At 53.5% G+C, this 14,495-nt stretch overlaps 2 protein-coding genes across 3 annotated transcripts in view; one reads left to right on the forward strand and one right to left on the reverse strand.

Annotated features, from left to right (window-relative positions):
• Positions 1-816, forward strand: part of Gpr89a (G protein-coupled receptor 89A) — a 39,273-nt gene extending 38,457 nt beyond the window's left edge. Inside the window, exon 14 of the mRNA XM_021656140.2 lies at positions 1-816. Coding sequence (XP_021511815.1) covers positions 1-207 — 207 coding nt within the window. The 3' untranslated portion in view covers positions 208-816.
• The window catches only part of Pdzk1 (PDZ domain containing 1), a 27,554-nt gene continuing 13,875 nt past the window's right edge, over positions 817-14,495 (reverse strand). For both annotated transcript variants that reach the window (XM_021656139.2, XM_060393043.1), the window contains exons 2-9: positions 11,855-12,066; positions 10,569-10,815; positions 8,205-8,341; positions 7,796-7,991; positions 7,061-7,257; positions 2,918-3,145; positions 2,266-2,550; positions 817-1,391 (exon numbers count right to left, since the gene is read on the reverse strand). In XM_021656139.2, coding sequence (XP_021511814.1) covers positions 1,338-1,391; positions 2,266-2,550; positions 2,918-3,145; positions 7,061-7,257; positions 7,796-7,991; positions 8,205-8,341; positions 10,569-10,815; positions 11,855-12,064 — 1,554 coding nt within the window. In that variant the 5' untranslated portion in view covers positions 12,065-12,066 and the 3' untranslated portion in view covers positions 817-1,337. The remainder of the gene's footprint in view (positions 1,392-2,265; positions 2,551-2,917; positions 3,146-7,060; positions 7,258-7,795; positions 7,992-8,204; positions 8,342-10,568; positions 10,816-11,854; positions 12,067-14,495) is intronic.

Raw genomic sequence — 14,495 nt, forward strand, 5'->3', positions numbered from 1 at the left:
GGAATGTACTTCGTGTCCTCCGTGCTGCTGATCCGAATGAGCATGCCCCCTGAATACCGCACCATAATCACAGAGGTCCTGGGAGAGCTCCAGTTCAATTTCTATCACCGCTGGTTCGATGTCATCTTCCTGGTCAGCGCCCTCTCCAGCATACTGTTCCTGTATCTGGCTCACAAACAGGCCCCAGAGAAACATGTGGCCCCCTGAGCACAGAGCCACTGTAGGCGCCATAAAGACCCAGTGGGAATGCCAGGACCCAGACGTAGCCATGGAGGTCTGCTCTGTCTCTAGCACATGCCTTCTTCCTGAGACACTGCAGTCAGGAGCAGCTTCAACTAAGGCACCAGAGGAGAAAACGCGCAGCATTCAGCAGGGAGCACGTGTGGTTCAGACTGTGCGGAATGAGGTGAGGGGCAGGGCAGGATGAGACCCTGGAGCTTCTCAGCAGACAGCTTCCCTTGAAAAATGTCAGTGAAATCAGCGTCTGTGGCACTCTCGCCTCGAGTTCACTTCTCGAGAGCCACTTCAAGTTATGCCACTGTGGTCTGTGAAATGCTTCCCCCATCCTAAAAATAACCAAAGGGTTGTCTGTTCTTTTCTGGGGAAGGGATAGGCAACTGAAATAGATTTTACCGGAAGAGGTTTTAGGTATGCCAATTTTTATTTTCTTTTAAATTAGTGAAGAGGGAGTGTCCTGCAGTCCCGGGGTCACTATGTGGCCTTCCCCTGTTCTGAAACATGAGCTTTCCATCAATAAAAGGAAGGTGTGGATTTTTTTTTAAATACTCAAATTCAACACAAGAAAATTATGACGTATTTTGCCTGGAAGTCTTTTATTTCTAAGGTCACAGTGTATATTTTGTCAGGTTTTGGGCTTCTAGAAGCAAATGAAAAAGCATGAAATGTTTATACAGAACAAAGGCACTATTCAAATTCAGATACTAGTAGCCAGCAGGGAAGTTGCAAGGACTGAAAAGCACTTTGAATAATGCTGCTTAGCCACTGCCTTGCTACAAAAGCGTACTTCTGAAAGGATGTCGGCTTGATAATTGACTGGCAGCACTCACACACACTCCTGCACGGGAATCACCGCCAGGTGTCTAGCCTACAGAAGTAAGGTTTCATCAACAGAAATGGAAAGTTGCACTTTGCAAAACATCACAGAGAAAGAACCTGGCCCCGCCCTCCAGCTAGGCTAAGCATAAATAAGCCACCTGCAATAGTGCCCTGTGACAGCAGGCAGTCCTGGGGGACAGATAATTCCAGAGGTCTCGGGTCAGCACACCTCCTTCCTGGAGAAGCAGATCTGGACCCGAAAGAGGAAACCACCGTTCTCGTCACATCTCTGTGTCTTCAGAGTTGGAAGAAGAATTCGAGATTGTGCTGGGAGTCTGTAAAGGAAAAACCAAGGGTCTGCCTCAGCAGGAGGGCAGGAGCTGCAAGCCTGTCAGGGAGAGCTGTGCACTTCCAGATGGGCCTGGTTTCCAGACTACCATCACAAACGAGTTTCTCATTATGTAGATACACATACGAATCTATATATGTGCATATACACGATCAGATTTCAACAAGTCCGCTATACTCATAACTGACTAGGTAGATTTAATACAGTGGAAAGGCATAGTGAGACTTCTCAGAGGCCCTGCCAGAAATTTCCTTTTATGGACTTGAAAAAAAATTTCACTTTTGAAACTCAAGTCTTTGAGCAGAAAAATTTCTTCCGACAAAAATCATTGTAATGCCTGCCTTCACTTCATACAGAGCTTCTAACCACCTCCTTGTTCTTCCTCACTGTGGAGCCAGACACGGTTCAAATACCTTTACCCTGAAGATAGCTGCACACAGTTTCACAAGTGGAAGCTGAAGCAGAGACAGGACACGCCCTGGCCCAGGACTGGCTGTGGCAGAACCGGAACTCGTTCTGCATGATTGAGTCTAGTGCTTTTGGTAGTCTCCATCATGATTTTGATAAACTCATTTCTTTACTTACTGGCTGCCTACCTCATGCTAAGAAAATAACCACGTGCCACAGTCCCTGCGCTCAGGAGGCTGAGGAGAGAGGGTTGCGAGTTCTAGACCAGCCTGGACTCCACAATGAGGCCACATTTCTAAGAAGACAATACAATTGTCCTCATACTACCTCCTCTCCTCACAAAACCCTAACAGGCCGGTGACCCCGCGTTAGCTACTGTTTGGGAAACCCAGGCAGGAAGCATGGGGACTGCCGCCCAGGGAAGCGGGTCACAGGGCACAGCCACCACTCACTCGTTCCTTCGTTAGGTGGGAGTCACGCTCCAACTCCGCTGACATTTCTCCTCTGCCATCAGAGCAGTCCACCAGGGGGTCGGCCACGGAGGACACGGGGATCTTCTTAGCTTGGAAGTAGGCATAGGCCTTCTTTCTACAGACCAAGAGAGTGACCTCCTGGCTGCTCTTGATCCTGTTGGCTACACTGTCATAGGGTTCGGCCTGCACATCTTCACCGTTCACCTGGATGACGACATCCTCGTCCTTCAGCCCCGCCCTGTCAGCCGGGCCGCCCCGCTGTACCTGTGGACACAAGCCGAGTGTCAGTTCCGAACATAGCTGACGGCCGGGGCAGCTCCCTCTTCAGCACACCTCTCTCCTTGACGGACCTCGGCCCCTGAGCTCCAGTGAGCCGCTGCTGCACACCAGGCCAAGCACCGTACTGAGCAAGTGCTGGGCTGAAGGCATTAGGGCCCCATCTTAGGATCCCAACACGAGAGCTACAGGCGGTCTCCCGGCCCAGCCCTCCAGGGTCCGGGCACCAGGACACACATGCAGAAGCCTGCGAGTAGCACAGCCGGGGGTGGGGAGGAGGGAGGCCCTCACGGCTGGCGCTGAAAGCGCCGACCCTAATGGCTGCTGGCTGGGCTGCTGGAGCCAGCTACCCTACCTCTTTGATAAAGGAGCCTGGCTGACCCCAGAAGGCGTTCAGGAGAAAGCCATAGCTGTCCTTGTCGTCCTTAATCAGCCTGCAGAGCTTGAGTTTCTGACCTCCGGCATCCTCTGGAGTGTCTGAGCATGAGCCCTCCGGAGGAGCAGCGATGGGAGGTGGGGCTTCCTTGACAGAACCAACAGGCAGTTCTTGACTTTGGCAGTAGAGAAGTGGAGAAAAATGAGCCTTTTGAAAAGAAAGCAGAAAATTCACCTATGAGCCGTTACACTTCATTGAATGTGATGGCCGTCACATGTCTGTTCCTCCTCCATTATAGATTCTAAGGTTTCTTCATTACAGCCATGAACACAGGCACATGCCTGTGCCTAAGGTATAAACAGTTCTACACCAGATCCCACCGCTATCTGACGTTACTAGCTTAACTCCACAGAAGCAGGCAAATCACCGAACACTCCACACTCCCCCACCCTGGGGAGACGCCTCCGAGTGGCTGGCCCACGGCAGCCTTGCTCTTCTGCCCCTGAGCGAGATGGTCTCCAAGCACGTTACAGAAACTAAACATTTTGGAGACTAGCGAAGACTCCACACCCTGATAATTCAGGAGGTGCCCACATTCGGTAGCAGAAGTGGACCCCCAGCCACCTACCACCCCCAGGGCTGCTCAGCTTTCTCTGTTTACTGTAACGATCTCCGGCACCTCTCTCACAAAACCCCCGTCTGTAAGTACTTCCGGTCCCTCTTACTTTCATGGCTGTGAGGAGAGCAATGATGGCCGTGAAGACAGAACTAGAACAGGAAATGTAACTCGTTTTATTCTTGTGCTTGTGCGTGCCATCCTTGACATCTGTGCTTGTCCTACTTCCCTGCTTTTTGCCTTGTGCAGTTATCCTCTGGAACACTTCCAGCTCCGGGGACAGGTCTCCATGGCCGGAGGCTCGTCCAGGACTTCACCCTGGCCTGCCAAGCACACCCCAAGGATGCCCTTCTCTGCTTCCCCAGCACTGAGACTCCAGGTTGCTGCCTCCACACTCAGCGTTTCAGCACACGCCCCGGGGAGCAAACTCAAGCCCTCCCTCTTGAGACAAGCACCTTATCAGCTAAGCTAAATCCCTAGCCCTGACTGTTTAAGTTATCACTTTAATAGAGTGAAACTCAGCTGGGTGAGGATTTTGCTTGAGTTAGAGGCTAGACTTGGGTGTGCTGTGGAGCTGTGGACCTGCTCGGCAGTTAAGCTGAGATCAACAGGTGTCCAGGACATTTGTTAGAAAACAGGACCTGGAGCAGGGGGGAGGAACACTGCCTGCCTTGTCGCTCTAGCAGCTCAGCAGAAATGAGCCGTGCAGTTCGTCTGCCTTGCTCCCCATGGAGAGCAGCAGCGGCTCGACGCTTGGATGGCCCTCGGTAATATGCTCACAAACGCAGGCTAGACTCGCTGTCCCTGGCAGGCACAGCAGCTGTCTGCGCCTGGGACCAGCTGCTGGTGTCAAAGCACACCAGCATGGAAGGAGCAGCAGGAAGGCCTTTTATCCGTCCTTTTGAGTACTCTAGCATCTAGCCCCTGAGGGGAGTGGTTGGCTATTCGCTGCTGTATCTCAGAGATCCACCCCACCACAGCCCACCCACAGCCACCTGTGAAGAGAGCCTGTGAGCGGGCAGGCTCTCCCCGTGTGTTAGCCTAACGGGGCAGGCTACACTGACGTCATTCAGTGAATACTCTATCAGGCTTTATTTTCAGGAATTACAGCAAAGCCCTCAAGGCCAGCATCACCGTACAGCATAACCCACGTGCTCTAAGTAGTAACTAATTTAGTCCTGTCAGGGCAGCTCACCCACGGTTTCAGGACCAGTGCCTCCGTGGCTCTTCAGACCCAGTGCAGTAAGGTGGCTACCTCCAACAGCCGATTACATAACCTTAAATCATTTTGAGTTATCAAATATGTTCAACATTTCCTGTTCCAACAACTTCCTTTCAAGTCAGAATGGGATTTTTAAAGCATCGTGTTCTTGTTTGCTTTCGTTCCTCCTCATCTGACTAGGAGGGTGTGTGTTCGTGGGTACCTGTACACGTGTGTATGCAGGGGACCACCTTGGGTGTCCTCCTACCTTGTATCGTCACTAGCCTGGGCCCCAGGAACCCTTCTGTCCAGCACTAGGATTACAGCACACACACCACCACATGAAGGCGCTGAGATCAAACTCATACAAGAAGTTTCCTGACGGAGCTCTAGTCCCAGCCCCCTTGTTTACATCGTCCTATCAGGTATCCGTCATTCCTTTAAAGCCTCTGAAAATACATTCATTATGTACGCGTCTCTTCCTCAATGTGGTAAGCCAGGAGAGAAACAAGTAAGAAGTGTGTCTGTGTGCATGTGCGCCATCACAGACTTCTGTTCGGGCTAGTATTCTCTGGGTATGGTTACTCGACTAGATAACAAAGGCAGTCTCTGTTTTCCAATTAATCCTTTAATCTCGTGTACAAAAGTATCTTGAAAGATCTAATCAAGATTTGGGAGAACACGTATGGTCTAATGAATCAAGCCTGAGAACTTGGGTTCAAATACTGATCTGAGCCTCTGCTAGGCTGGGTGCCTCAGCAGGTCACCTGATGTCTACGCGTGGCCCCGGTGTCACCACCTTCCTCCCTGCCGCACCCAGGAGCTTCCATTACTATGCAGCACATAGGAGACGGCCGTCTGTCTGTGTGGCCAACAGCCCGAGGGGCCCCAGACATCTGTTAAACTGCACTGAATCCCAGTTCTGATAAAACAGCCTTAATGTTGGGGCTGGACATGTCAGTTACAGAGCGCCCACCTCTCCCAGAGGACCCAGGTTCGGTTCCCGGCGCCCACATGAGATGTTTACTGTTACCTCTCCCTCCGTCTCCAGGGCACCCAACACCCTCCTCTGGATGTGGATACCTGCTCTTGTGGACGCACACGCCCACACAACCACACGTATGCACATAACTTAAAAATAAAGTTTTTTAAAGCCTCGACACAGGCAAACGGCTGTCACAGAGTGTGGAGGGAGTGCAGCTCTTGATCGGCTCGCTCTCCCTAAGCCTGTTTCTACCGTGCTCACTGGGGACAGCGTGGCGGCGGATTCCCGGCCCACCGCAGTGTCTCCAAGGACTAGAGCTTCCATGACTGATGGGGTGAGGCTGCGACAGGCCCAGGCCTAAAGACCCGCTCCTTGCCCACCTCAACATCCTGATAAACAGTTGGAAGGTACCAACCTAAAAGGTAACCCTGCCAACCACGGGCTAAATGCTGTCACAGTGTCTAAGGTATCTGCCTGACTAACCTGCCTCTCTGATGTTTCCACAAATGTATTTTTCAAGCCTTGATTTATACCTTTCTTTGTTCTGTTACTATTAAAAAAAAAAAATCCACTGAACGGCTTCCACGTTGGAATGTGGACCTGAGGTAACCTATGAGGTAAATCTATGGTCTTGGACCATGACTGCCTAAACTAGTAAATCCAAAATAATCCTTAATCACTCTGAGGTGAGAGCTTGGTTTGGCATCAACAACAAGCTAATAAACTTTTGTGGATCTTTACTCAAGATTGAAGAAGCCTGGGGCCAACAACATCACATCCTTTTATCAGGGCTGGAGAAATGGCTCAGCGGTTAAGAGCACGCAGCCCTTGCAGAGGACCGGAGTTCGGTTCCCAGTACTCACAGCAGGTGGTTCACAGCCTCCTGGGACTCCGGCTCCAGGAGAACCTCGGCACCTGCATGCACACACATATTCATGCGTTCAGACCTCCCCCCCCACACACACACACACGAAGCTAAAACTCAATCAGTTTACGCCTGTGCCAGCTTGGAGAAGCCCAGGCCACCTCTTTCCAGTTTCAAATTCCTGTTCTTCATAGCTGATCCCAGAATCAGCAAGAGTAACTCAGCTAACCTACACATCCAAATCCTTCAGTGCGGAATTCCTGCCACTCTCCTGCCACTACCAGTTTGAGCCATGATTTGGCCTTAATGGCTGTTACGACCTCTTTCAGGTTGAGGAACAAAGTAACTGAGCCCAAAGCTGGCGGGCGTGGGTGAAGGGACCCAGCCCTAATGCATGAGTGGGTGAAGGGACCCAGCCCCAGTGCATGAATGCGTGCGCTGCTGGAAGCACTTACCAGCCTGTAGAGGCTGTCCGCCTCCTTGTCCACCACCAAGAGCACCGTCTGGTCCCCGCCCTTTCTAATCATCTCCACCACACCGTCATGACTAAGGGCTTCCACAGACTGGCCGTTGACCGCGACTACCAAGTCATCGTTCTTCAGGCCGGCTGCCTCTGCTGGGCTTCCAGATTCTACGTCCTTGACGATTTGACCTGCTCTCCCGCCACAAAGAGAAGTCACCAGAAAAGCCCCCCAAAATAAGCTCCGGGATTTCTGCTGGCTCCCGGACCTTGACGAGATAGCTATAAAGGCCCACCCCCAACCTCTGCACCCCAGGGCCTACAGATACCCTGTGGCCTGCTCTCGGAGCCCACCGGGCCGCTAAAGCATCTGACGCTCGCTTCTGACAAAGTGGCAGGCTGAGCAAGGTCCTAGCAGGTTCCTGGCATGTTTGTGGCATATTCGCAGCCATCCATCTTACCAGGCAGGTAAGCCACAGAAGGGACAGGGGCCAGCACTAGAGAAGTGGAGGCAGGGGTCTCAGGTTCAAGGTCAGTCCATACTCAGTGAGACCCTGATGCAGAAGGCAGGGAGGGAGTGAAGAACACAAAGGCTGCGGCCTCTGAAGCACTGCCCGGTCTGGGGGGTCACAGCCTGTGCCCCAACAAGCAAGGCCCAGCCCCTACTGCTCCACAAGCTGATGCAGGGCCTCGGACGAGGGACCCACAGGCTGCTGTCCCGGTGCCTCACCTCTCTGTTCAGGGGCCACCTTCAGAGAGAACCCGTAGCCGTCGCTTCCCTTCTTGATGACCACCACCCGGGGCTGGTGGGGCAGCAGTTCCAGACTGGCCGTCTCCCTCCTGAATTGCGTCTTCTCCTCGCACTGGCGCCTGGCGGTGTCTTTGTCCACCAGGAGGAACACAATGCGCTTTCCTGCCTTCTTCACCTGCGGCGGGACACCGGGATGAGGGGCAGCGGCCTCCCCAGACAACGCTGCGGGGAAGGCTCTCGCGGGCACGCGGCCTGGGCACCAGCGCTGCCCACGCCCCCGACTCGGCTCCCCACCCAGCACGCACGCACCCCTCCCTGCCCCCACCCTCCTGTCGCCTCCGGTGGGTGCAGGGGGAGGCAGGTGGGAGGCGCGCGGTCTCCTGCGTACCTTGTCCACCACCTCCTCGTGACTGGCCTCCTCCACGTTCTCTCCGTTCACCTCCATCAAGCGATCCTCCTCCAGGACGCCGGCTCTCTTGGCCACGCCCTGGGGCGTTAGGTCCGTCAGGTACACACCCTTTTTCCCTGGAAGGAGAGAGCGAGAGTCTACTGCGCAGCAATGCTGCCCGTCTCGCAGGGAAGAGCTGCCAGTCGGCCTCAGCTGCTGCTCGGCGCTTATCTGCTGGGCTGAAGAGAGTGTCTCAGTCTGAAGGGAGAGCAAGACTCGCGGTGACAGGCCGGTGAGACGGCTCGGAGGGTGATGGTACCTGATGCCGAGCCTGACTGCCTAGGTTCAAGTCCCGTGTCCTCACAGTGGAGCATAACTGATTCTGCAGGGTGTCCCCGGGACCCCATGCGTTCAGCACGGTACGCATGTATTCACGCTTGTTGGAGGACTTGTGGCGGTCCTCCCAGTCAGGATAGCCTTTCTGAGCTCGGCATTAAGATGCAGGATCCCTCTCCCCAGAAGGGCCTGATGACATACATGGCCTTTGACACAGCTCCCTGCTAGCTCTCCCCTCCCTGCACCCGTAGGAGACTTAGGTACCGTGTTCCCATTCATATGATTGGAGCGTACTGTTTCCCGCAGATCAAGCGTCCTTGAAGTGTCCAGCTTTAACCGGCACCTCTCCGTGGAGCCCCTCCCCCAGTGGGTACACGGCCTTTGTTCTCTGGGATTAAAGCTGAACTAGCTCCATCAAGTGCTTCCCAGAGGGTTTCATCTCCACTGTGCTGGCTGGTCTTTCAAGCTCTGCGCCTCCTGCCCCTCCTGCCTTCGTGGGCTGCTGGGAAACAGTCCCCCAGGCAGGAGGAGAAGCACACACACAAACACAAACTCATACAGCCAACATAAGCTTTAAAAATAACTATATCTGCCTTTGGCCTCTTGAACCAGAAAGTACTGATCCATCCCCACCCGGCATCAGCCTGTCCTTCTGCCTTCCTGTGTAGAGTGAGAAGTCATCTGCTCCCTTCCTTCCCCTTTAAATGGTTCTCACCAAGCACCACACACAGGAGTCCATAAGCCTCATTGTCACAGGGTACCAAGATCAGAGAGAGGAGGGGGGGAAGAGGAGGAGCACGAGCATGGGTGTGGTGTGGATTGGGTGTCCAGCTGTAGGAGTGCTAGTAAGTCTTTCTAGACACTAGACTAGACATTTCCATCTAGACCGAAGCTAGCTTTCTACAGCCACATCCGTTACTTGTATGGAGTAGGAGGACCTTCTACTCCACCTCCGTGAATGCTGAACAGTCCTCCAGTTGCCCATTAAAACACAAGGATGACACGTTCAGGCTAAGGATCCGATCACACCTCCCTGCCGCTCCCTCTGTGATGGGCCTTGCCAGCTCTTGACTTATGATGCCTGCGCCTACCATCAGCCTCCCCAGTAGCAGAAAGAGATGTGGGCGGGGCAACACTTGGATCAGCTGACGATTTAACTCACCTCCTGGCCCCTTCTCATAACAGAGCTAATTCCTGAAAGGCGATTAATTAGGTGCCAGCATCTTTTCTGAGCCTACCAGCCTCTTCTACCTGTCTGTTTAACAATAAATGATGGAGCCAGCCAGCTAGCCTGGCCCCATATTCCAGCCAACAGGGCAGCCTGGTGTGCTCCTCTGAAACCACAGAAACAGGACCTCTGGGACTCCCCCCTCACAGGGACACATCTGAGGAAAGCTGAGACTGGACCTCAGCTGAGACTACTATACTGTCACGGGAGGATGGGGTTTAGACCTCGGCCTCAGCAACTCCGGGGTCGGAACATGGCAAGAAGCTCAACGTGTTGTTGAAGAAGTGAATCAGCACGTGGCCTCTCTGGGCTGTGAGAGGAGATATCAGTCTTACTCATCAGAAACAACCTCCCTGCCTCCCCTCCATCTTCTGTGTGAGCTAGAGAAGAACAATGAAGCCAGCAGTGGTGACTCACGCCTTTAATCCCAGCACGTGTGAGGCAGGGGCAGGTGGGCCTCTGAGTTTGAGGCCAGCCTGATCTAGAGCCCGAGATGCAGGACCACCGAGGCGACACGGAGAAGCCCTGTCTCGAAAAACCACAAAAGCGAGCACAATGAGGAGGCATCAGCCCTTGAACTCAAAGGACCAGCCTGACACACACCAGGGAGAGAGGACCCATCCCCGACTCAGCCCTTGCTGCTGTCGTTCTCTCTTTGTAGAACTACAGAGAAAAGATTCGTGCTGGAGAAGAAGGGAGAGAGTGACGTCGCTGCGGGCATTCATAGCAACTGCAGAGAAGCAGCCACTAACCAACATCCGTCTTCCGGAAGGCGACTGGTCAGCCCCACCCAAGCTCACCTTGGACAGTTTTCAGAGAGAAGCCAAAGCCGCTGCCCTCCTTCACCAGGTAGCAGAGCCGAGGCTGGGTGTTCTTCAGCGCGCCGTTCATCACGGGGCCTGCTGTCCCGTCGTTCAAAGCCGGCTCCTTCTGGCCTTGGTCCAATCCTTTCAAGTCCACCTGATTTTTTACAGCCTTCTCATAGGAGTCTCCATCCAGAACCAGCAAAGTCACCGAATTCCCACTCTGTCTGACCAGGTCCACCACCTGGCAAGAGAGGGGAAGTGGTAGGGATACGCTGCCCTGATCGCACCCCCCACCCCATCAACTGCAGGAGGAGGATGCTCATCCTGTGTCCCTGAAGATACCCTAGGCAGAGGGGTACCCGACGCTGTCACCCTAACACTCCCAGGATCTAGGAGGGTCACACTGGGCCCCAGGCACTGTGGGGATCCAGGAAGCCCTTATGAGGGCTGGTCTGTCCCAGAGATGAATGCTCTGGAGCAGCTGTTCTCAACCTGTGGGTCCCAACCTCTTGTGTCACATATCAGATATCCTGCACAAATAGTCACGTTACAGTTCATGACAGTAGCGAACTTACAGTTATGAAGTAGCGACAGAAATGATTTTATGGTTGAGGGTCACCACAACCTGAGGAACTGTATTAAGAGGTCGCAGCATCGGGAAGGCTGAGAACCGCTGTTCTGGGGAGCCCAGCGGGCCGTGCGCCCCAGGTCTAGGGGAGCAGCGTGGTGCAGCCAAAGGAGAACGGAATGGGACAAGGCCAGCCTCCCCCACATTCACTACGTGAAGGCTAACAAGTAGGTCGCTTACACATGGCTGCCTCATCTGAGCAATCACACATGCCTCACAGGACAGGCCTACGCCGAGGGCCTAATAGGTTTCCAGGATAAAACCGTCTGGCACAATTTCTAGCACACAGCAAACGGGCAATGTTCCGGCCCGACACTAGTATAACCTCAATCTATTGCTTGATCGGTTCCGTAAGAGGGCCCGTGCCACGGCACATGCATGTGGAAACCTGTGGAAATCGGTTCTCTTCTTCCACCAGGTAGGTGCCAGGGACTGAACTCAGGCCACCAGGCTTAGCAGCAAGCACCTTTGTCCACTGAGCCATGGTGGCAGTGATTTTTACAGTTCTCGGTTACTTATAAGCAAATAGGCTGTCCGACACAAAATATCATGAATTCTTGCTGGGGGCGGCCAGAAGAGGCTCAGCTCCCCAAAAGTCTAATGGGATATGGAGGCTGGGGAGATGCTCGGACAACTCCGGCGGTCCACTCACCTGCGCGTGCTCTTCCTTGTCGACAAAGACACCGTTGATTCTGAGGACCCGGTCCCCATCCAGGAGCCCCGCCTTCTCTGCTGGGCTCCCCGACTCGATGACTCGCACCAGGTGGCCCTCCGTGTCCTTCTCGATGCGCAGGAAGAAGCCATAGTTCTGCCCCTCCTGTTTGGACAGTTTGCACTCTCTGGGGTTGTAGGTGGAGGCCATTTCTGTGGCAAAGACAAGTGAATAAATCCACGGGCAAGGAATCCGAGTTGCAGCATGAAACCCGGAGCACCTGCAGACAGAGCCCACGCCTCTGCTCGTCCGGTTCCGTCCGGTTCCGTTCCAGGGAGCGTTGTATAGACCATACTCACGATTTCCGGGTCCATCCCTCAAGGCTGGCCTCTTTACCTCACCCTCAGACCCTAGTGTTCAGCCGGGAACTCAACACAGATGCTCTAGCTTCACTAGCCCCAACCAAACTCAACTTTGCCCTCCTAAAGAGGGATCCGGAATGTTTAAGAAACCAATCCACCTTCCTTTAATTACCATACAAAATAATAGGTTTCATTTGGGCATGAGCTGGTGTGTGTGTGTGCGCGTGTGCGTGTGCTCACGCATGTGCTTACAAATCAGAAGTTATAGCTGGGCATGGTGGCACCCAGCACTCCGGGAGGCAGAGGCAGGCAGATCTGAGTTCAAGACCAGCCTGGTCTATGAAGCAAGTCTAGGACAGCCAAGGCTACACAGAGAAACCCTATCTTGAAAAAGAAAGAAATCAGAGGTCGTGTCGGCACACAGAGCTGCCAGCAGGTCCAGCAGCCCTTATCTCTGCCTCTTTAATGAGGCTGCAGACACGCATCACCATGCCTAGCTTTTTTCAGGCCTTATGAGGTCCCAAGCACTCTGAGGAATGATTCCACCTTCCCAGCCCCCATTAAGACATTCTCACACCCCACTCCATGGGAGAGAGCCAACCCCTGACACTATTAATGATACTCTGCTATGCTTATAGACAGGAGCCTAGCATAACTCCTCTGAGAGGCTTCACCCAACAGCTGATGGAAGCAGATGCAGACACCTACAGCCAAACATTGCACAGAGCTCAGGGAGTCCTATGGAATTCAGGGGGAACAACTGAGGGAGCCAAGAGGCCAAGGACTCCACAAGAAGACCTACAGAGTCTACTAACCTGGGCCCGTGGGGCTCACAGAGACTGACCCACCAACCAGAGAGCAAGCATGGGCTGAACCTAGACCCCTACACATATGTAGCAGATACACAACTTGCTCTTCATGTGGATCCGCCAGCAATTGGAGCGGGGGCTGTCTCTGACTCTGATGCCTGCCTTTGGATCCCGTTCCCCTAACCAGGCTGCTTTGTCTGGCCTTAGTGGGAGAGGATGCACCTAGTTCTGCAGCCACTTGATGCACCAGGGCAGGCTGGAACCCAGAGGGGACCTCCCTCTTCTCTGAGGAGAAGAAGAGGGGAGAATGGGGGCGGGGTGTGCGAGGGGAAAACTAGAAGGAGAGGAGGGGGGCTTCAATCAGGATGTAAAGTGAATAGATAAGTTTTAGGAAAAGACATTCTCACAAGAGCGCTGCCCACATCCACCTCCAAGCTGCGCACCTGCGCTCAGATACCTGATGAGCCTTTCAGGTTCTAGATGTTGAGGATAGATCCATGATTAAGTGTAACCTCAGGCTGTCTTTCAAACTTGGCAGAATAATTTTTTTTGTAATCATATTTGTAAAACAAAATGCAGTGTGTGTCATGCTGCAGAAGAACTGAGCGGCACAAGATGACACGGTGAAGGGTCTCTGGGAAGAAGGGATGGACTGGGAGAACTACGGATGGCTCCCTGGAGAAATGATTTTCCAAGAAGCACAGGACTAGGGGGAGGCAGGGCAGGGCAGGGCAAGGCAGGCTTCAAACAGCTAAAGAAACAAAAAACAAAGGCAGGCTTCAGAGCTGGCTGATAAGCCTCCAGGTGCCTTCCGGTAAACACTAGGCAACCTCTAGGAAAGATGGATGCGCTCGGGCTCATGTGAGCAACCTTAAGTGGAGTAACAAAAGATAGGTGAAAGTAGGTGGCGGACTAGAAGGAAGAGGCTCAGCCGTGGAGGGGAGAAGGGTAACCAGGAGATACAATCAAAATACGTGACTTCCGTGCACGAAACTGTGAAATAACAACTGAGGTGGGGAGAAAGGAAGTGGCTGTAGGTCATCCAGGAGTGTCCAGTCAGATTAAAGTAAGGATGCCCACAAAAACATTCCAATGGCAGGTAAGGGCTTTCCTCCCCAAGGCGCCCATCCTGCCCTTCCTGTTGACCCACGACAGGTGGGTGGGGAGGAAGGGGGCCAGACCAGCAAGAGGCCCACACATGAAACAAAGGGCCGATATGGCTGCAGCCAGTGTCTTCCGGTGTCTTCAGGGTAAGCCCTGTGCATGTTCCCCTCATCCCTGCTCCTACCTGGGGACATGTCCCTTTGCTCAAGGAGAACAGGAAGAGGTGAGTATAAAGACACGGGAGAAGCAAAATGAAGAATATGCTGCAGGCTCCCTAGAGGCTTGCTGTGGCAATTCAAGACCTTTGACCTTGGTGCCCACAGAGACGGGCAGCAGGAGCAGGCAAGGAGGGCCCTCTCCACCTGT

This window comes from Meriones unguiculatus, chromosome 10 (genome assembly GCF_030254825.1).
Source record: "Meriones unguiculatus strain TT.TT164.6M chromosome 10, Bangor_MerUng_6.1, whole genome shotgun sequence".
Lineage (NCBI taxonomy): Eukaryota > Metazoa > Chordata > Mammalia > Rodentia > Muridae > Meriones > Meriones unguiculatus.